Below are 23,973 nucleotides of genomic sequence, written 5' to 3'. Positions count from 1 at the left end.
ATGTTTTTGCCTCTTGAGGTTTATAGTTCCACAATCTCTTCACTCACCACCTTACTTTTGGACAATCTGGAAGGATCCCTGGAAAAGGTTTCTGCTTCCCTACCTAGTTTAGGCTTACTTGTCAGCATATTTCCTGTCATGGTTTTGTTATGTGCCAAGAACATCTCCCAGATAATGTCTAGGCTTGATGTAAGGAATAGCAGAAGCTTAGGGAGGCATCTAATAGACATTATGAATACAGTATTTCAGGAAGGAGGATAGTTGAGCTGAATAAACATGAGAGATGCCTTGCTAATTCCTTTTAGGGCTAGAAAAATCACTTCATCTATCCCTACTTATTCATGAGTATAGATATAGTCACAAAGTCATAAAGTCTGATATTTTGCTTGCTGTTTGGTGCTTTTGAAGACAATCTCACTGTATAAATCAAAACCAGTTACTCTTTAATTACAAAGTTTCGATAGATGAAACATTAAAAGGAAGTTATTTCAGAAAATGGTCATGTAGTGTTAGATTAGAAAAGGAATTGTATTTATGAGAAGAAGAGGAAAATTCTGGAATTACTAGCAGGCCAACTAGAAACTGGAAAAAGAGACTGAGATGAACTGTTAAAGATAAAGACATGGAAAAAAGTGATCTGGAATCAATAATCACTTTGCTTTGATCATTAATCTTGGATAGGTAAGGGACTTAGTGAGAACCTTCCACAGTAAGACAACAGAGGGAACCAATCACAGTAAAGCTTTCAGCTACTCGGCACCTACAAAAGTCCACTGAGGCATGTTCAGGCTGAGTACAGTATGTTTCCTGCATGTAATACAAACAGGAAGAAAATAAATTAATGTATTTTATTAGTGTTCCATTACAGATTCCTTCAGGGAGCACCACTGAGTTCAACTAACATTCTCCTAACTTTGAAAGGTTTCTCCTATTACAGGTATTTCCTAAAGCAGTTTCTCCTGGGAAAAGCACTGTTTCAGACACCTCACAACATTAATAAAAGAGAAGGAAGGTTGCCAAATAGGGAAGAACTCACCCTCAAGCTCACAAAGAATCCAATTTAACATACCTCTGTAATTGATGATTTCTGTTCCGAGCACTGGGGTCATCTCCAGGACTGTGATGAAGGCCTTGTCCATAGATGTCAATGGGAATGGAGACATGCGATGTCTTCTTGCTACCTTGGTAATGTCAACAGCACTGTGACCTGCAATGAGAAAGAACAAATTCATGTAGGCTACAGTGAGCAGATTCATATAGTGATGCTCATTTAAACCATTTTACTGAAACTAATCAGCACTTTGGAGCAAATTAAATGAGTTATCAGTATTGAGCTTTCATGTCTGACCCTGGGAAGACACTGTATTCAACTAGAAACAAGAGAGTGTATACCCTTATCTGTAGTGAAGAACATACCAGAAGTCCCAATGAGCATAAAAAGATAGGTAAATGTACAACAGAAGCCCTTCCAGGTGATGCAGTATTTTACACTGAGGATGATAATCTGAGACTAATTCAGTTCTATGAACTCAGGACAATTCACTCCGTTCTGTTCTGCACAAACACATTTCAACATTCTCTGATAAAGCACAACAATGGACACTGCGCCAGTGAGCCTACAATCCAAGAGTGAGATGGGACTCCAAAGGTTTGAAAGGAAGATGGAGAGAGTACAATGAAATTACTGGGCAGTCAAGGCAGCAGACAGTGTCCCCAGCTAGTGGGCATCCTACCCATTGCCAAGATTTTGTTGTCACCATAGCAAAGTGTTTAAATGTATGATTGGAGTGAAGGCAGTAGGACAACCTAAGAAAGCTTGCTTTTCCTGGGTGTGAGGGACAGGTGGGGAGAAAATATGACAGAAATAGTTTGAAAATGAAACCAACAGTGTTTTTGATTTAATGATACTTACTGAGAGATTAAACAAGGGGACAGCAAGCTTTGAAGGATTTTGGAAGTGAAGATGAGCAACTGAAGAGAGAACTATTGCAGGAATATATAAACAAGAGCAACAGATATAAACTGAAAGATTCAGACAATTACAATTGCAGAGTATCTTGAAAGGATTTACCTAGAACAAGAAGGTATTTATGAGAGCCAAAGTGGATGATGTTCTATACGTGATATGTAATGATATTCCTAAGTAATATAAACTACAGTACAGAAAGCATTAGATAATAGAAACTAATTTTTAATGACATGATTTTGCTTTGCAGTCACTACAAAAATATCTCATTTGTTGCTGTACATGCCTTCAGATTCTGAAAAAAAAAAAGATCATTGCTTCAAGGGTAGTCTTCTAATAAAAAGCAAGTAAAAAATAGCACAACAATCATGCAGTCTAAGCCCTTCCTTCAGAAGAGGAGGTTTCTTAATTAATCTATATATACAACACTTGTTCAGCACTAACACATGCTTACCTTTTCATGTGAGACACTGTTCACTAATTATTTCTTGCTATTAACAGAGTAACTACCTTTCAGAGGAAGAAGTAGAGACAAGTAAAACTGTCCACCTACTTCTTCCAGGAATGATTCTGGAAGAAATTCTTTGAACAATCTCTTTATACATATTTAGAAGATAACATGATGAAAAAAGCAGGCACTGTGAATTTGTCAAGCACAAATAATTTTTAATTGATTTAATTCCTTTCCTTAAGATAGCAGTTGGCATTTTGAAGAAGAGAGAAACAACCAATGAGACAATTTCTAACTATATTAAGACTTTGCAAACTCAAACCTAACTTTCACATAAGAAAACTAGGGACAAATGATCCACATTAAACTATTGTAAGGTAAAAGTGTGGCATGGAAAAACTGCATTCCTGGTTTAAACAATGGGGATCTCCCTAGTAAGCTTACATTTCCGAGTTATCATGTCTGTTTTTTGTTGACAACATCATTAAAGAGGAAAAGGAAAGCATTTGTGAAATACAGTTAAACTTCCCACACCTGCCTTTGCATAGAGAAAGAAACCCTGCTTTAACAGCACTGTAATTCCAGCAGATTCCACGCAATACATGCTGAAAACCTTTTCCTGATGTTTTAAGTTGGAAAATATGAAGGAAAATGCTAAGAAAAAATATGTCACAGCAATGAAAGCTGAGGGAATTGTGTGGCAGTGAACAACCTTTATTCTATTGCCACTAGATGCTTTTACTGCTTCTAGCAGTAATTTCACTGCTACTTAAAACTCACTGTTAGCTACTTCAGAAAGTGACATTTCACCTCTTTAAACCTTAAAAAGTGAAAGAATTCACAGGTTTTCAATGCTTTGACTGGTCCCCAGAGAACAACCTTCAGATTTACAAGTCTGTCGCTAATGCATGTCATTTGCTTAAGTCAAAGGTTCTGTTAAAATCTTCTGAGAAATGCATTCTCCAACACAGACTTTTTGGAAATAGTTAAAATTCCCTAACCTCTGACATCTTTTTTTCCAACACCAAAAGTAACACCCATTATTTCTGCAAAAAAAGTCAAGAAAATAGAGCCCCTTTAGGTTTAACATTAGCATGAATAGCCTTTATGAAGGAGGGAAGATAGATGCTGGTGTAACCTTTCTCTCTCCCATTTCTTCCTAAAAACAAATGCTAACACTTCTATTAGAGGTATCACAGATTTAAATAGACCCAGAGACAAACAAATGATTTTTTTAAATTGTAAAACTACTAAATGGCACTTTAATTACAAGTAAATGACATTAAACAACTCCTCAGACTTCACCAAGTTATCTTTCACTAATGTGAAATGTCAGATAGCTCTAAAAATAACTACTTATATTAGCTGCACTTTGTACAACAAAATAATCCTCTAGCTTTGAAGCAGCTAATTCAATTGGTTGCATAAGGTAGAAAATTCTTGACAGCCTGCTCTTTTACCACCAAAACAACTTCCTAGTCCTGTCATTATACATATACATGCACATATGGTGGATCAAATTTTAGACTAGAAAAGATTCTCACAACACAAAGAAAAAGATTTGTGCAAATTAAACTAGACATCATCTGGATCAAATGTGAACTCTTAACCTTTGCACTTTTTGGTTTGGTCTATGTAATCCCACATTCAAATTCATGTTTAAGTATGAAATAAAAATATGTACATTCAAGTTGAGAATCTCCATTTTCATTGTCTTTGAGTGTTAATTCTTACCCATAAAACCTGCACACACATGATAATTTACAACAAAACATCACAAACAACACAGACCTCCATGTCATTAGAAACACAACTTGGAAGAATAAATTAAAAGGCGACTCTCCATTAATACATGAACACTATGAGCTATTTACAGTTTTACCTTTGGAATGGATTTCTCTGTCTTAAGCTACTAAATTTCTGCTGCAAACCCACTTAGTCCCACCTCTGATCTGACTATCATTTACTGTCTTCTGAGCAGTCCTAGTTTCTCAACAGAGCTAAGAAGTTTCTGCACTTACTTGCTCTGAGGATGTTCTCCTTGCTGCTGCACCTAGACTGGACCTGCAGAGAGAGCACAGAGTCTGTGAGCTACAGAAGTCAACAAGAATGCAAAATACAGAGATAAAATGGGCAAGCTCCTGGGATCTAAGACAGAGGCTATACATATTTTCAGCAACATTTTTAAATATTTTGCATGAGATAAGTATATTTAAGCAGAAGGGTATATATATGGTCAGAATCTGATACAAGCAATTTGATTCCACACCCCTCCCATAAGAAACAAGATGGCCTAAGGACAGTAAGTGAGAAAAATCAAAGAACAGTGCTTAAGATTATGTGTTAAGCATCAGTTTTCAACAGAAAATCCACATTTTCTTATACAGCTGTAATTACAGTAGCTCTGAATCAAGGTCCTGTTTGATGATTAGATAGAATACTAACAAAAGTATATGATCTGATTTAAAATTCTATTGCTAATATTTTCAGGTATTGAGAGTTTAAAATATTTAGTTTCAATTATGTTGATTCTGAAAATGTTTAGTAAGAAGTCTTCACAATTGTATAAGCAACACACAACTGTCTAAATGGCTCCTGGATGGAGCTGATAAATTTACTCTGCTGCTCCTATTTGGTTAAAAGAAATGCTATGTTCATTTTGAATTTTGTAGCGGAATTCTACTTTAAAAAGTAACTGTGTGAAAATGACATGGTTTCTCAACAACCTCTTCTTTGATGCTTAGCTACCACTGTGCTATTCCAGACAGATTATTCTGACTACAGGGAAATTGGGCAATTCACATGGGTCTAATATTCTAGTAACACTGAATATTTACAATTCTGTTTACTATTCAGATTTAAAAAAGATTTTTTTTTAAGAGTATCAGCCCTGTAAACATCACACAATTGAAACTTTTAATTCTTCTCAGGTTTGGAAAGACAGCACCATGTATAATAACCTTGAAGTTGCAAGTTTTGAGATGGACTACTGTCAGGCCAGATGACTGATCTGGCAGCACTTGAACAGAAAGCATTTGTATGGACAAAACGCCAGGTAAAGTAAACTTCACAGGAAGACAAACCTCTGAGATAGTAAGAACTGAACCCTTCTCTTTTTTACTTTATTGACAAAGGTCTTTTAAATTTCAATGAGAATACTAATAAAGTAAAAGTGTGTACATGTAGTGAAAGAAGTGGAATAGCACAGGTGATGCTGAGGGTGTAATTTCCCAGCAGAACATCTGTCTCTGCTGCAAAAGCAAAGGAGTGAATCCAGATTATCTTTCAGACCTCACTCTGGACTTGCAGTCACAGAAAAATTGCCTAGAAAGTGAATATATATTATCTAACAATTGATGAAGAATAATAAACCCCCAACTCCTCAAAAGCTGTCTTCAGAAAGGAACAACCATTTAAGTCTGAAACAAATGGTGCCCCAGCTTCTAAACCTCTTTCTTCTGTTCCACAGCAGCTTGCCCCTTAGATAGTCACATAAAAGAATTGGATTCTACAGCGCAACACAATCTACTTATTGTAATGGAATAACTTATGGAAAGTAATGTTGCAACTTAGAGTGGTTTATGGAGTCCTTCCCTGAAAAAAACTCTTGTTTAACAAAAACAAACAGAAAACCCCCACACCCTCCCCACTTCCCACCAAAAATACTATACAAGAAAACTGCAAACAAAATAGTAATGATGCCCAAATTTGGCCCAGAGTTGTTTTACCAGATTTCAAAGGCATAAAAGGAACTCTCTTTGGAAGAAGTAAATATTTACGTATAATTTACCAAAGGACAATTCTGGACCAAAAAAGTGGTATAATGGCAGGAAAGAAAACACAAAAGAAAGAGAAGCACAGCTTGAGAGGGAGAGAGAAGCAGGATGGATGTGGCAAGGCAGAAGATGGTGTATGCAAAAGGAGACATGGGCCTATGTGTGTAAGACTACTGTTTAAAATGGAAGAGGCTGTCTTATTTCTCACTGAAAAACATGAAAAGAGAAAATGAGGAATGGACCTGCTGCAAAATAACCAAGCGATTCAGCAACTGTGGAATGAAATTCAGTGAGATAACACAATCCTAAAGAAAAAGGCAAAAAACCAAAAATACAAAACACAAACATTTGAAACAATCTACTAAAACAAACTAAGTAAAATATGTGATCCAAAGGACACAGATAAAAGCTACTAGAGAAGGAGGAAAAATGTTAGCAGACAAAGACAGTGCTAAAGAAGTAAAATGGAAGTCAAGAGAGAGTCTTTCAACAAAGTGGAGGAACAGAAGGAGCCCAAACCCATAGCGCAAAGCAATGTTTGCGAATGGAAAACAGCTCCTTTGAGCAGTAATAGTTACTCTCGAGTTGTAGCCTCTATTCCTCCTCAGTTCATCTTTAAGCCCTTCCAACCTATAGTGGAGCTAGTGTATGGACAAAAACAAGAGATTTATAATGAACAGAGCAGCTGAGATTTGCAGATCAAATCTAATATAAAAAACGTGCTGACAAAGTTTTGCTCTTAAAATGTCCAAATGACAATGGTAACAAAAGACAGCTGGCTTCACATACAGCCTCTCACAGGTCATTTTTTTAATTCTGTGCACACAGAGGACTTCATATTTACTTTTTGATTTCTTACACCCAGCCTAAAGTTTCCATGTTATCACTCACCTGATGGGCAACATATGCAGTATGAGAAATAATTTGCTTCCCACAAATTTTAAAAGCAGCTGTGGAAGAGGAATCCATGATAATAAAATAAAAGGCTTGATCAGCTAGACTTGATCGTTTCCCAACCTATGCTCACAGCTGCAGAATACAAACCATGTTTTAACATAACTGACATCAAAATTAGTTATTACATAATACTTCTGTTTAATATGAATTGCACATTCTTATCCTAAATGTTATTTTTAATCAAAACTCCAGTAAAATGATTTTTAATAAAACCCACCAGTTCCCTAACACATACAGTTTTGGCAGCAATGGAGCTTTTTATAAACGGGGTCATGTACTTTAAGTGCCTTTTAAAATATTAATTATTTGTATGTTTTACTACTTTGTTATTTGTGACATTTACAAAACATCTGTATTCTTTTCACAGCTATTGTTAACTGAGGAATCCATGCTACATTGCATATAGTACCATGACTGACTAGGGAGAATTATTATTAGGAGAATTTACTGTAATTCTTCTCATTCACAGGTAGTTATAGAAATAACAACCTATGGCTGTCTTTTCTTTCACAGGGAAAGTATAGACTTATTGTTTGTCCATTCTACAGTCTCTTGGCTCACAATCTATTTTAGCAGAAGATACATTGGGCTACCAGCCAGTACCATTCCCTTGCATAGTTCAGACAGAACGTAACCAAACCCAAAGCATTCAGTTCACATTACTCTGTATTTTAAATAAATTGGATTTTATATTCTTGAAAATGTAACTTCATCATGTTGGAATGCAGAGTAAGCTTTCTCCCATAAGCTGAAGTAGTAAATAGAAAGTGAAATACAGTACTCAAAAATAAATAAAGGGAATGGTAAAAATAAAGAGTCCTGCTGACAACTTTCATCTATTGGTCATGACTGGTCTGAAAAAAAAACCAAAACAGTGGCTGTACTAAATTGGATTCATTTAAATTTACATAATATGTTTCGCTGCAAATAAAAAACAGTCTGAAATTTTTTTCAAGAAAAATAGAAAAAGACACAAAGAAAAGTTCATGCTACGAGTGAAAAATTCAGGTGAAAAATCATGAAAAAAGAAAACTGAGAAACCCTTTAACACTCTACACCATGACTGTTAGGAACTGTTAGAGAAATTACTTACCTTTTTAAAGTCATAACAAGATTAGCACAGAGTATTAAGTCAGCTCTTCATTATGGGAGGTACAATTAAAAGCCATTGGTTATAATAAAACAAATTGCTAGACAAAGGTGAAGAGTTTCCAGCCCAATATGAAAAGCTAACTCTTACAGGAGTACATTTGAACTCAATACTACAACATGAAGAACAATTCAGAACAATGACATCAAAACATGAGTTACCACCAACAGCAAGAGCCAATTTTTCAGGAGTACAGAGCCTGCAGGAGGCTGGCCCACAACCTTTAGCACTTATGGGGAAGCACATTGCTGCACTCTGAGGAAAGCATGCAGAATGTGGAACCACCAGCAGAAACCCAGACAGAGGCAGACACAGAGGACTAAGGTACAGCAGCGGGAATGAGTTCGCCAAGCTGTAATGAAGGAAGCAGGGGAAGCAAAGCACAGCAGCTGTTTACAATTTCAGAACTGCATTCTCACTCTGCCAAACACCAGGCAGGCCTGAACATGAGGTATTGCACCTACTGCACTTTCTGCTGATGAGAAAGTGCATAACTCATGCAGCCTTTCCTTAAAATTTCAGCAGCTTCATGAAGACAATGTACCTGCTGGGATGTGGGAAAGTTTGCTGCTGCTGCTTTTTTTCTGCATGTGATTTATTTCATGACCCAAGTTCTGTACCATATACACTGTGCACGTGCCATTTGAATGGTCTCTGAAATATTTGCCTGCTTTAAACAGATTTCAAATTACGTGTGATCTGATTTATAACTGTAGGGGTTTGCACAGTGTCTTCTGCCTAAAATACCTTCTATCCTCTAAGAGTGCAACATACATTATTCACTGTCTCAAAATAAAGAGAAAAGAGAAAACTAAACCATGAATAATCATGTCTGAAGCTGCTCTTATAATACTTAGAAAAACTGATTTTGGCATGTTTTTCTAAGCAATATCCATAAGGTTAAAATAGGAGAAAATAAAAAAACCCAATGAAATACATTTTTGATTTCACTAAAAACACTGGGCTAAATCTACCCTGATTTAACAGGATTAATCTATTAATTATTAATGATTATCTCTGTTCTCTGAAGAACAGAGAGAATAGCTTTGATTGAATTAATATGGAGTATAAAAATGAAGTTGTTAAAAAAAAAACATTCACAAGAATGCCTTGGGTTGGAAGGGACCTTAAAGATCATCTAGTTCCAAAAAAAAAGTGCATCTGGAATTGTTTACTTGACAAAACATCCAATAAGGTGTGTGAAGTTTAAAAAAATCCTATTACAACATGCAATCTTCCAATTTCAGGAATCAATTCTTATTCAAACGATGCTTTTACACTGAACTGAACACACAAGGTCTTAAGAGAATGCTTTATGGCCATCTGAATCAGAACTAAACTCAGTTCAAAGCAATAGAATAATTTTTTCCTATTATACTGAGACTACTTCTGAAATGGAAAGAAAAATGAGCACAAGGAATTTGATAGCAACAGACATTACTCATTAACACAATTTTTAAAACAAGCACTACTGATGGTGGGATTGAGTTCACCAAAACTTAAATATGAATATTAAATAATGTGGTATTCCACACAAGAAATCATTCATTTGGAGTGTGAAGAAATAAACAGAAAATTCTTTCAAGCCAAAATCATTTTAGGAGCAGATTTTTACAACTTATTAAGTGTTATGTTTGATAGATGGACACTGAACTAAAGTCAATTTTAAATCTTGAATATGTCACTGTCTTCATCAATACATTACTGAGTTCTCTTTTCTGAGCTTTTTTCTAATCACCTACACTTTACATACAGGTTTATTGAATTTTGATAATTGTTTCCCAGTAGACTATGACCACACATATGGAATTCTATGGTCAGATTAGGGCTCATCCTAACTACTATTCAAACAGGACAGTGGAAGGGGATTGATGAATACACTGTAGAAACAGAAGGGCTGAAGTGGTTCCTTTTATAGGAGCAGTATGCAAAAAAAGGTATTATCTAATATTTCAAACAATATGGATGGAAAAGGCAAAGAGCAGTTTTCTTAGATTAGTCATCTCTCAACAGAAATTGACATTGTCCTGGAGAGGCAAAATCAAAACATTTATTTATTCTAGAAGAAGATTCAGAGAAATCTTACATGCCAACTAAAATTGCAAGCTGAACACCTCACAATGAGAAGACAGGAAGGATTGTGATATATACAGCAAAAAAAGGAGACAAAATAGCAAACCACAGTAACCTAACAGGAAAGCAAACTGGCTGCTACAAACTGGCAATACAGAGTTCATAGTTGAGAATTAAAAGAAGCAAAGAGAGGTTTCTTCAGTACTTTTTTAATGAAATGTTAACCTTAGTATGAAAAAAAATATATGAGCTGCATTTTGTGCTCTTAGGAGGGGGGACAGCATACAGATAATGCTGTATGAGTAACACTGGAAAGACGGCACATTTCAGTGATATTTTAGGGGTGGTTCAGAGCTTGTTCAAGATCACACTGCTTTTTGTTCAGAGAAGCTGCATTAATTATAATACCTAAATATGAAGAGATCAGGTATCTTGTATAAGCTAAAGCCCATATTGATTCAAGTCATACACATTGCCAAATTTGTTCACAAACTCCACCATCTATTTCTAACCTGTGCCATCAAAATTCAGGTGGGATTTGTAAGACACAAAAAATCTCTAGAAATGCTGCACTTGAAAAAATGAAACATTCTATTACTTGTTTACTAATTGTGAACAAAAGGAAAATCTTGAATATTCTCCAAATGCCCTGGAAATAGTCTCCAGTTTGAGAAGCAGATAGTGTAAGCAAAGGCAGAGAGAATAAAATGTATTTCCTAAGAGGTTCAAAGGCAAAAAAAATCCTGTTATCCTTGTTGTTTGCCATAGAAATGGTATTTACTTGCCTATTCTCATATAATTTCACACCCTGGCAATTTGACTGACAAACAGCTTAGCCTTATGAGTATGCATTGGATGTCTGAGTTATATCCTATCTGACGAGCTTGAACTCCTTGTCCCAAATTAACCAACTTTTTAAGCTGTTTTCAATCAGATACATTAGTGATATATAGAAATTCTTTTCCTCAAGCACACCATAAATTACTCTCTCAACCTTGACTAGTATGGTTGACATTTAAAAAAGCTTCTTTTCTATTACAAGTATTTTGCTTTTCAATGAAATTTCAATTTTTTTTTCACATTTTTATTTATTTACCCAGCAACAGCCAATTTCAATGCAGCATTAAATAGTGAAATATCAACATTACTGAAAAAAAAATGGGAACTACTTTTATTGAATTGCATGAACCATAAAATAAAATTTTAAAATAAATTCTTTATTCAAATGTAGTAAAGTAAAATTGGCAAGTTTAAGTGAAACAACATTTAGGGCAAATCAATGTTATGTGGGCAACTCATTTTTCCTTTGACACAAAGGCATCGTAAATTCATCATAATTATTTTCAGCAGGGTTTCTGCATAAGACAAGGCTACTTCATTTTAATCTCCCTGCTCAAAGATTAGTTTCATGTTTTACTTACTAAACATTATTCAAACTGTCTGCTAAATGGGTAATTATTTAATTCTGTATAGATTTCTCTGTTTGGCTTTGTTCTACTAAACAAAACCTTATAATATGCACAAAGGAATTTATTTTTGCAAAATCTTTGTGAAGCAGGGGGATGAGTTGATTTTAGAAATGGGAAACTGAGACCCAGAGACATCTGGAGTAAATTTAAACTAACATGCCTACAGTAGAATTGCAGAGATTAGATCCTGAGTAGCCATTTATTTCAACTGCATTTGGAATGTCCAGTATAGAATCACAGAATAGTTTGCATTGGAAGGGACCTCAAAGGTAGTCCAGTTCCTACCCCCTGCCATGGGCAGGGACACCTTCCAGCGGACTAGGTTGCCCAGAACCCTGTCCAACTTTGCACACTTCCAGGGATGGGGCAACCACAACTTCTCTGGACAACCTGTTCCAGTGCCTCACTACCCTTAACATCTCAAGTGAACCTGCCCTCTTTCAGCTTTAAGCCATTTTCCCTCATTGTATGAGGGAAACATGCCACTGTTAAAAAATCTCTTTTCAGCTCTCTTGTGGTTCCCTTAGGTACTGAAAGGCTACAAAGGTCTTTCTGGAGCCTTCTGCTCTCCAGGCTGAACAGCCCCAACTCTTTTAGCCTATCTTCACAGGACAGATGGGATCACCTCATGGCCTTCCTCTGGACCCACTTCAACAGATCCATGTCCTTCCTGTGCTGGGATTCCAGAGCACATGGGATCCCACCAGAGCAGAGCAGAGGTGCAGAATCCCGTTCCTCACCTTGCTGCCCACACTTCCTTGGATGCAGCCCAGGATACAATTGGCTTTCTGCGCTGGGAGTGCAGACTGCCAGTGTGGCATGACATGAAAATCAAATAATATGTGTCTCAAGAAGGACACACAAAAAATGAATACTCCTGAAAGTGCTGCAAGATGTTTTTCCAGCAAGAACAATTAAGTCAGCACTAATGTGGAGACAGAAAGTGTGACAGAGGCTTCCTTGGCACCCTTTCAGGCCTTTCTGCTCCAGAAGGAGGAGAGATGGAGTCGCCATTCACCACACCTGCTACTGCTGGGAAATACAATTCCATTTTCTTAATATCTAGTTATTGTCAATATCTGAATAAATGTCGGTGAGGAATTGGCAGAAGCGTGTTTGGAATTTTTAGCATTACTGCTTCTTCTTCTATCTGCTTCTAGGCCTACAGCCTCCATCCTTTTGATCCAAGGTCTGTGGAGCGAAAAAGCATCTCCCCACTGAAGTGTGACTCAAACTTGTAGGCTAACAAAGCTTACAATACCCATCTCATGCTTACAATCTGGTCTTCCTGAAGGCTGACCACACTGGTAACATTCCTTGTATTCCTATGTTAAAGGAACATGAGCACATGTAAACAGGAACAAAGCAATCAAAACTTATAAACTCTGTTCTGTGACTTTGTGGCTTCAAAAGCCACCAATCAAATGAGCAGTGCCCAAAGTGTCAGCAAAAGCCACCCCCCAATTTCTTATATTTTTTAAGGCATCTTTAAAGTTAATTTTCACCTTTTTCTTGTTGGTGTTTACCAGAAATTTTGGTTGGAGATTTTTATAGTTATTATCACTCTAAAGTGAATGGTTGGACTACTTTTTTAACTACATGAGCAGGAACAAAACATGTTTCCCTATATAGTATAATCATAACTTCTGTACTAGCATAACTTCAAAGAAGTTGATTTTAGTTAATATTTTTATTTGAGCTAGGAAGATTAAATTTGAAGGCCTTCAAGGACAAGAGCCAAAACTAGTAAACCCAGGGTAACAATGATCTTATATCTGGTGTATATTATAGTCTCTCATGTATACAATATTCAGTCAAAACCTCAGAACTGTACACTTTAAAACATAAAAATAAATAAAGCTCTTTAAAGTTTAAGATTCAAACTAGGGAAAAACAGCTGTAAGAAAAATAAATCTTCATTTCATGAATCCAACTGAATAGTAAATATGAGACAGGGAACTTGCTGTATGAAGAGGTAGATTTCTGCCTTTGAGCTGAGACAGAAATACAGACTGTATTCTCTGGGGAGACTTCTTAAACTGAAATTAGAGTAGTCATGGAAGAATAACATGAAGAATTCAGAGTATTCATAAACAACAGAAAAGAGAGGCTAGAACTGAACAAATCTTGCACTAAAAACTATTATGAAACTCAAGTCAGAAATTATTTTTGAAAGTAACCAGAAATGCAAAAGAAGAAACGGGATTTGCATTTCTGATTTTGCTTTGAGCCTCAAAGGCTCAACCGGATAAGATTCCTTTAGCGTTGTCTTGAATTTGGGCAGTCTGGATTGCAATCAGGCTCTCCACAGCAGATATGCACCTGAGAACACAATAATAATTGGGCTGGGCTTGTAGCAGCACTGAATTTTGGAAACTCAAAGATGAAAAAGGGAAATAGAAAATTCTGTGAATAAGGACATTCATTCTGCCCTCCAGTTCTTAAAAAACCCCCAACTTTATGGCAAGAATGCTTAGCAAAAAAAGTTTCCACGTGAAAAACAACATTTGAAAAATGGGAAAAACAGGAAGATAATTTAGGGAGCGCTCATAGGAACCCACTGACATTTGCGCTGTGCATTACTGATACTGACACTGTTGTGAATATCTAACTTGATTTCCATGTATTTAAATAGACTGCCCACTAGAGAAAGATGTAAATTAAATCACATGTGTTGCATTTTACATCAGCGATTTCTCCAAAAGCTTTACAGCAGTAGAAGCTTTCCTCTACTTTAATTCATTGCTATTTCAGACTTTGGACTAATTTTTTTAAAGATTCTATTACTGAAGCTGACTCTTCAGAGTTAGATTGCTTTGTGAGCTGGAGCTAGAGAACAGTTGCACTAAGTGTTATTACTAGAGAAACACAATGCAAAATGATGTCTGGCTTCTCAAACAAGTTGATTTAAGCAGTAAGCAAATAAATTCTAAACACTGTATGCTGGTGAGCAGCACAATACTGGATTTAAAAAGAAAACAGTGGTTCTCTAGAAAAAACCCCTCACAGTTATATATAATCAAGCCAATTTTATTGCCATACAGTCAAAGGTATGGTACAGCATAAGAAAATGGATAAAAACCCCTTTGCATAAGTGGACACATTTACAGTGAAATAATGGCAAGACTACCTTTGGAAAATGTGAAGGAGCTTATGCTATAATGAAACAAAATAAAAATGACATTGATAGCTCTTTGGCTTGATCTAATTTGTTTCATAAAGGATTGCACATCTCTACCATAAGGCAAGGTGAAATGTCTTCCTGTTTTGTGGTACAAGAAACAAGGGAGAATAAGAATTAAAAACTGAAATGTGAAGACTTGTCTTGAAACAAAAAGTAGGAAATTTTAAATTCCACATGGGGAAGGACAGAAATTATTTATTTGCCCTTTTTCTATCAGAGCTGATAAATGCAGCTCTGGAAAGCATTTCACCATAACAAAAATCAACAAAAAGTATTACAATTTTGTTAGGTTGAATAGATAAGGTTTAAGTCAAAATCTGCAACATTAAATGAGATGCTGTTCAAAACCCTATCTTTTACCACTCTCCCAAATGTTAAATAGTTTTTCTGTAAATTAACTTAGTACTTGAACTGAACTTATTAATACTGAATGAAAGTGCAAAATGTTAATATGAAGGGATAACTTTATTTGGCAGAAGTCAAAAGCTAAGTACCATGCATAGAGAAGGTGTAGGCTTAAGTAATATTTTGCTTTTATTTTTAATGTATGAACTAATAATGGATCTAATTTGAGATTCAACAATGGCTGAGTAAAGATAAATAGCATTTAAAGCACAAATACAGCAACACTGGTTAAAGAATAAAAAAAAAATCTGATGCCATTAATCAAAGTTATTAATGCATACTTTGATCAGATTATTGCAATAACACAGTCCTTCCTGATGTAACTTTGAAATTTTGCCATACTCTATTCTTATAAGACAAAGAGAACACTAAAGATGTTCATAATCTTAATCCTAAACTAATCCTAATATCATGAATGAAGACAGCACTAACAAAACTACTTTCTATGAATAAGGAAGATCACCTTTTTCATATATTTTTGCATTTTAAAGTGCATTGAGGAAACTGAGCTTCTCTAAAAGTAGGAATTTGAATTAATTAATTTTTCTTAAGCATAGAATAAGGTGGTACTGCTAGCAAATCAAAATGCAATCCTTTAAATGGCAATTGCCAAATAGAAAGCTCTGAGTTCTTGCTCATGTTCAAAAGAGAAATACCTATAAATTCTAATTTTACTTAAAAACTCAATGTTCTATTTGTAGGTGAAAAAAAAAAAATCAAAACCACAGAAAACCAGGAGGAGATAGTGCCAACATATTTGGAAAACCCCCAAATGATTATGAGATTGTTATTGGCTTTATTGTGTTCATTTATTTCTTGGAAAAACATTATTTCAAATTGGAAAGAGCATCTCCGTAAAGTATATGGCATTCCTAAGGCAACAAGATAGGGAATCTGAATTTAATGCAGAAATTTCTGTTCAATGGCTCAGTATATTATTGTATGTCAGAAGTAATGAACTAAGTTCTCTATCTGCTGAACTTCTACATAAAATCAGAGAAAAGAACAGGGGACCTGCTTACATTTACTCAATTTAGGCTATGTAGAACGAATTCATAACAGATATGAACAGGGAACTTAGCATCCTATACCTAAAACTGAATTCAGGTTCTATGCTGGTGGTAAACATCTCCTAAATGACCTCCTGGTCATTCAGCATTGCCTTCTAGTCAAAGCAGTCTAAGCAGAAAGAGAACCAATTCCTTACCTGGCTTTAATTCTGAAAAACAAGATTCAGTTATTTACAACATTTTGCAATGTACACTATATAAAATACTTTAATTTACAGCACTTAAAGATCTTCATGCGGTCTCGGAATGGTCTTCTGGAGTCAACTACCTATTGCAGAAAATAGTATTTCCTCTTGTTCTCTGAATACTGCTCCTTAATTGCCTGTACTGGTGACCCTCAATGAGATAATGCAGGTCTATGCTGTGTAATTAACAATGATAATTACACAATTAAATCCCCTCAATCAGTATGCAGCCAATACATTTTTCAAACCTATCTTTATAGAAATAATATTCTTTGAGGGACAGAGAACTAACACAGTATTTTGCAGATCTTTCACAATAAAAGACAGCATGTTCTAAGCACTCAATGAGGCTAAACAAAACACATGAGAAGCTATGGACCTGCGTGTCTTCCTCCTTGAAAGACTTTATTATTTGGAAAGAAGGGAGTAGCACTGCAATAAACATTTTGTTGCCACTATCCTTCCAACAAGCAGATCAAGAGGTTTCCTTCATTACGCTTTTAAGCCAAACACACAGCGCATGCAAAAGCCAGAGGACAGGGAGAGAGAGGGAGAGAGAAACTGATGCTGCTAATAGAAAGTTTGAGATACAAATGAGAATAAAAAATGATGCCACTGCATAACACTAACTAAATGTAATTTTATAAATAAGGAGACTATGGGCCTTTATTGAATAATCTGTCCAATTTACATTGTGAATATTTTTGAGATTCATGCTGATGCCAGAGTAGTTCTAAAAATTTAAGTGAAGCTGATTTGATTTAATATCTTAAGTGAACTACTACTATTTAAAAATAAACTATGTTTTGTGACAACTGAATAATAAGTAAATTACATATCTACACTACACATACCATACTGTGCATCTGTTAAGTCATCGTAAGTCCTAATTAATAATTTAACTCTTAGATAAACCATTTCAGTAGTCCTGCTAACATCCGCAAAAATTACAGGCATGAAGCTAACTGGTTTACATCAAGGATGAAAAATTTCATTACACACTGTGAAATTTAAAGAGCATATAAACTTATATTTTAGCATCATACCATTCTACAGAATTAAAGCCTTACTTCTCTTGACAGAAGGAAATCTCTTTTTAAAAAACCCACTTCAACTTCACTGAATTGTACCAAAACCAAGACCTCATTACAGACATGTGGAATTGTAAAGGGGCTGACTGGGGCTAACAGCATGTATCATACTCCTATACCATAATGTCTGCAACTCTACAAACCTCTCTGTACATAAAAGTAAGTAGAAGTTTCTAAAATCTTCCTGCCCATTACTCTCAAATAGGCATCAGCTGACCACATTTGGAGTTCCACTTATGCTACTGGTGACTATAAAAAAGAACAGATGAAAAGAAGTTTTTCTAATTATTGGACTCTGAGATGCAAAATAGCCTCAACAAGGATGTTTTCTATGAACAAAACAGGCAGCAAATTCTACCTCAAATACTTCACAATGCAGAATACACAGGTCCTGTTTGGCTTCTGCTGGAAGATCTTTTATTTCTTCATTCAAAGACCATCTATGTGACAGGAAATCATTGATAGTAGATTGACTTTCCTTTTTTACAATCTGAGCTCTACAAGTGCCAGTTAATCCAATTCCAGACCTTTTCTCAACAATGAAAATCGTGATGAAATTTTATAATTAATCTAATACATCTATTTCCTGAAATGAGATTTCAGAAATCATTTCTATGAGGTTATCTCTTTCAACTTTCATTGTACCTTTGTCAGAAGGCAGGTTCACCTGAAATCTCAGCACTGATTCCATTTTTCTTGCCATTTTGTTCCAGGTATCCTCTGAAGGTCCAAAGCTATCTGATGATGACTCAGATGCAGAAAATTAGGAAGCTCTTAACTTGGTGCTTTAAGAATTAAATTAAGAAAAATATTTCTTTGGAATAAGAACCACAGAAATAACTGTGGACACAAAAACCCATTGAGATCCTATCAGAAGTGTGGTTCTTTTTTCCCCCAGGTTATGAGACATTATGTAATACACCATTACTAATTTTCTTCCCATGACTGAAATTACTGACAGGCTTCAGGAGTTGATTTAACAATACTTCAATTTGGGAGATTTTCTATCTTATAATTTAGAGGTCAAGATGTTTCCTCATAGTATCCTTTCCCATTTTCCAAAATAATACAGGATGATGTTGAATATTGTTTGACATGCATCCTGATATGAAGCTGTATTTTTGAATGAAGAGCCTCTTAAAGATAGAAACTAGACTACAAATCCTTTATGGACCCCAGAGAACCTCCAAACCCTTCCTGCCTCTTCAAATAATCACAATTTCCACAGACATCTTTAGTTTCAATTGGTTTATAGCTTTGGCTCTGGTTAGTGGTTTGCATGTTCTGCTGAAAAACACACAGGGTGGTAGTCTGCCACCAGAGAATAATGTATCCGTATGTTTTATACCTTGTGCTTTTTACATCTTGTACTGTGTGTTTTGCGAGCATGAAATTCCGATCAGCTGCTGCATCACAAAATCTGGTTCAGCAGACAGCCAGGCCATTTGTAGTTTAGATATGAAGATCTTGCCTTTGGACAGAGTCTAAAGGATGAACTGCTTGCACAGTCTTGCGGTGCCACTTTGATAGTCCAGATAGCAGATTCTTGAGCACAAATTGCAAGGCAGTGATAGTTTTGGGGAAGGCAAAAAAGTTTTTGGAATCTGATCAAGCAGGAGATCCATATATGCTGACAAGTCAGCAGCTGCAATATGCTGGTTTGTACTTCTGAAGACAGTGATCCCTCCATAAAGTGATGGACAAATGGCTGAAGTTCTAGGCAAAGCAAGAAGACTCTAACTTCCCTAGAAGTGTGTCCTGGTTTGGGACAAATTTGGAAAGGAACTTCCAAAGGGATGTCTCCTAAAGGGCAAAATTCAGCGGCCCTTTCCCTCATCCTTTTGGGAGAAAAACCGTGCTGCTCTTCTCCCCCTCACTTCACTGTAGGAACCAGCCTTAAAGGTGCAACACTTACTTTTGGGCTAAACAGATGAATGGGGATACAATTCAGCATCACAAAGTCACCTCAGGACAAAGTGACTTATTGACTTCATCGTGCAAGAGCATGTTCATCACTTTTGCTGACATGAACTACGAAATGTCTGTTGATCCACTTCTTTTTCTTAATTTCATTTAGAAAATCAGAAGAATGGAGTGAGGATGGCTTCTGTCTTGCACCCATAAGCACTAAACTTAATTGTTTGTTCTGGTATTAGCTTAGAAAAAAGTGGCTTTGTATGCACGCGAGTCTAATAAAACTTATTTATTCCATATTGGTGTTCTGATGATAATCATGATAAAAACAGTAAGGCTTTCATATAATGCAGTGGTGAGGCACAATGAACTGCAGAACACATATTAGGTGCTTTTAAGAACATGTACCTGATTATTTTTAAAACTACTCGTCTCCCAGTAGAGCCAGAAAGATCTGACAGAAAAACTGGTAACCATCTTTCTTTTTAAGAACTGTTCTATTACATCTTTTGCCTATTCATAGACTGAAACTATAAAAACCTTTTAGTACTAAGGATAAGTAAGTGCAAGGAATGATTACTTGAGAAGCTGAAACTTTTGAGGACAAATTACACACACAATCAGCAAGGCAGATATCTTCCTGCTTAGGGACAAAGTGATTGAGTAGGTGAGCTCTTTATGTTTGCATTTTTTATATTGCTCATGAATATAACATGCAGATCAGGTCTAGAACCTGGCCCACAGTGTGAGGTAGAGCAAACTGTTAATTTCTTATGGGATCTTCTCACCTTTAAAGGATTCTTTTAAAATACAGAATAAATAACTGTACGTGTTCAAGACTGATTCAGCATAGCAGGAAACCTTAAGTCCATCTTTTTGGTACTCATCCATTTATCAACTATAATAATATGCTGAAGCCTAATCTTTAAACAGCAGGCCATGGAATTAATTTTACATATCTATTCAGTATTTTATAAACTTTGTTTTATCCCATGATGTTGTGAATTCTAGTTTATCTTAAGGTATTTCTTCTTTCTTTCCCATTCTAATTACAACTGAAAGCATTGTCATTTTTGATTCTTGTTAAGATAGTACTATATTTCATTGTAGAAGACCATCATGAAGCTGATACAAAAGTATTTAAAATGGTACATGCATTTTGTCTCGAGCCAGAGCATTGGAAATTAAAAATGAATTTCTAGTGGCATAAACCCACCTATATCTATTCAGGTAATTAGCAATCATAACTTGATGGCCATCTTTACAGAGTCTTTCCAGTTTCACTGTTCAAAAATGGGTCAGAAAAGTGAAGCATTTTACAGCCTTGGCATCTGTAAATTTGTTGTTTTTACTTAATGCAAGCAATAACTAAGGATGTTTTTATAAAATCATTTATGCTCATATGCCATGTAGTAGTTGCCTAGCTACTGGACTATACATCATGGTGGTCTCAGACTGGTACAGTGATTTTAAAACCACGCTGAACATGGTTGCAGATTGATCATGCAAAATCTGCCCCCCCAGCTGATTTTTCCCCACTTGTGCACAGTGCAATGCAAAAAAAAAAGAAAAACGTAAATAAAACAAAAAAAGTGTGATGGGTGAGCAGGTCGACCGTGTGAGAGAACACGTGCAAAGTATACCTCAGAAACACTATAGGTGGATGAGCACGAAGGGAGTCGAGCCTGGTTGTGCAGTGGGGAAAAGAAAACATTGTTAAAAAAGAAATGGTGGCACAGTAAGGGTCTCAGAAGGTTTTCTGTATAGGTGGTTCCAGCACTGAGATAGTGGCAGGGGGTTCATAAAGTTTCCATGACCAGCTATTTCAGAAACTTCAAATTTATGCCTTTTAAGGTGGAAGCTTCTTTAAAAGGGGGGAAAAATGTACTCTATTTGAAAACAATTAAAACTAAAGATGAATCTGAAGACAAATATAAATTCTTGGTCCTCTAGATATCTGACAACACTATATTTAGGACAATAAGGTATTCTAGGACAAAAATTTACTGATCTGTTTCATTTAAAAGTATTAGTCTTATGCTAACTCTACAAAGGACAATCTCATGGGTGAAAACCCATAAGAGGCTGTGAATATGTGTTGACAGACCAAGAACCAGCATTTTGACAAGGAGGTTTTTCTTCAATCTCACTGCTCTAAAAACCAGAATAACTGGCAAAGTTCAATGCCTAATGGCCAGATATAGGTCAGTAGAAATCTGCAGATTAGGCCCCTAAGCAACGTCATGTGTGTGGTTCTTGAGGGACTCTGTCCACTGTCAAGAGCTTTCAGTGCAAGTTAACACAAGTTAATTGGTAACCTATAGTTTCATTGATTGCTTAAGACACATTTTGTCTATGCATGATACCCATTATTCCAAACTATTAATCACTCAGACATAACTCGAGTATTAAAAAAAGACTCGCCAGTAATTTATAGAAAAATCCTTTCTTTAGTGAAATATTTCCTGTTTCACTGTCTGAAGTAGGAGTAAAAGCAGCCTAATAAACAGAATGTAAAAAAAAATGGTTCTTATAAATGTACAAAAAATAATGTCATGATTTTTTTCTAGGGGTAAGAAAATGAATTATCAGAAGCCTTAGCAAAACTTCCTTAGACTTAACAAACCGTACAGCAGTTTGGTTACATTTGTGGTAAAGATGAATCCAGCAAGGATTTCCACACAGGTTATTAGTGACCACTTGCTGACTTAGGTATATGATGGACTGAGCAGAGGACATAGTATTCATACAAGTTTCTCAAGAATATTTTTCAGTTTCAAATGTGTATTTCATATTTTTTCATTGAAATAGAATATATCACTTCCAGGAAATTTCTACAGTCACACTGGTCTATGCTAATTTGTGTCTCCATTAAATATACAACTTTTTTTCTTCCTCAAAAAATTTTAATACTCCAAAAATATTTTTGCTCCTTTCTAGCATTCTGTATTTCATTTGCTCTTCTAAATAACATTGCTAAGAAAATTTGAATCCCACACACTCAGAATTTTCCTCAGCTGATAAAATGTTTTCTTAAACTGAGATGAGTTGCAGAAAGATTAAGACAAAAATAGAAAATTCCTTCAACAAACAGCAAGACTGAAAAACACAGTTTTAAGAAATCAACTGTTATTCTTAACAGTCTATTTCATAATTAGAGAAAAACAAGAAAAAAGAAAGATCTTCTGACACAGCAAAAAATGTTTCCAGAAATACAGCTTTAAAATCTTTCTAAGAAAGGTAAGGTGTGCTTTTGCTCAGAACAGGGGTGCAGCTATTCACCTAAGACTTTTGGATGAGGCTCTAATCAAGATTTTCACAAATAATGTCCAGCCATTGTTCCCATGGTTTCTCTTTCAACAGCATGGAAAAAAACACTGGCCTCAGTTTTGCAGGTGAGGATTCAAAGAATGCATGATTAGCAAGAATCATCATAGCATGGAGTTTTTACATATCAGCAACTAGATACACAGAAGCAACAATGATCAGAAGCTTTGGAACTATACTCCACAAATTTCCAATGGCCTTTGAACTCAATCTGGAAAGAATGTCTTTGCAATTCGTTCTCAAATAAAGGTTCCACCTTAATGGTATTTTGCAATAGCATTTTGTTTTCACTTCTGGGGCTGGCCATCAGATACTACATGCTCCCCCTCCCACACCATTCAATACTTTTGCCACATTGTAGAAATATCAAAAACCTACATCTAAAACCCTTTCCAAAAGCAGTAAGGAAAAAATGAAAATTATTTAAAAAATTAACTATTAACTGATCCGTCTTTTTTTTTTCTCCAATTGTTCACTATTTCTTCTCTTTGATCAGACATTTGTATATTGTCTTTTAAAATGCTCTTATCTAAAACATCCATTATTCCTGCATGAATCAGAGGAGCAGTGACAAAGCAGCAAATTTTAGCAATGTGTTCTGCTTGTTTCAGGAGGCACATGCAGAATACATGGAATGTTTCTTTATTTACTTACTTACATTCCTTACTAATTGACTGACTTCCATCATGGAGGATATGGTAATGAAATAACAGATGAAGTGGCACAGAGGAACAGGACAATTTCATGACAACTCATGTTGTCATGCTGCCATGGCTAATGCAGTCACAGCTTTTAGTTTGAAATCTTTCCCCATGTGACATGCTGTGAAATAATGTATAATTACAGCATATTTTTTGTAGTACCATGTTTCATGGCATCTTTTTTCCTGGCTTTACATTTATTTTTAAGTACTAAATCAGGAATTTAACAAAAAGTAGTTTAAAATAACTTGCTT

At 35.6% G+C, this 23,973-nt stretch overlaps 1 protein-coding gene across 28 annotated transcripts in view; it reads right to left on the bottom strand.

The window, feature by feature from the left end:
- The window catches only part of GPHN (gephyrin), a 271,807-nt gene that overhangs the window by 47,484 nt on the left and 200,350 nt on the right, over positions 1 to 23,973 (bottom strand). For 11 of the 28 annotated variants that reach the window (XM_074542808.1, XM_074542813.1, XM_074542811.1 and 8 more), the window contains 4 exons: positions 21,335 to 21,376; positions 6,772 to 6,834; positions 4,439 to 4,481; positions 1,070 to 1,207 (listed from right to left, as the gene is read on the bottom strand). In XM_074542808.1, coding sequence (XP_074398909.1) covers positions 1,070 to 1,207; positions 4,439 to 4,481; positions 6,772 to 6,834; positions 21,335 to 21,376 — 286 coding nt within the window. The remainder of the gene's footprint in view (positions 1 to 1,069; positions 1,208 to 4,438; positions 4,482 to 6,771; positions 6,835 to 21,334; positions 21,377 to 23,973) is intronic. The other 17 variants (XM_074542816.1, XM_074542822.1, XM_074542827.1 and 14 more) reach the window with 3 other exon arrangements.

Source organism: Zonotrichia albicollis, chromosome 6 (assembly GCF_047830755.1).
Source record: "Zonotrichia albicollis isolate bZonAlb1 chromosome 6, bZonAlb1.hap1, whole genome shotgun sequence".
Classification (NCBI taxonomy): domain Eukaryota; kingdom Metazoa; phylum Chordata; class Aves; order Passeriformes; family Passerellidae; genus Zonotrichia; species Zonotrichia albicollis.
This window is presented reverse-complemented; position numbering and strand designations above follow the sequence as displayed.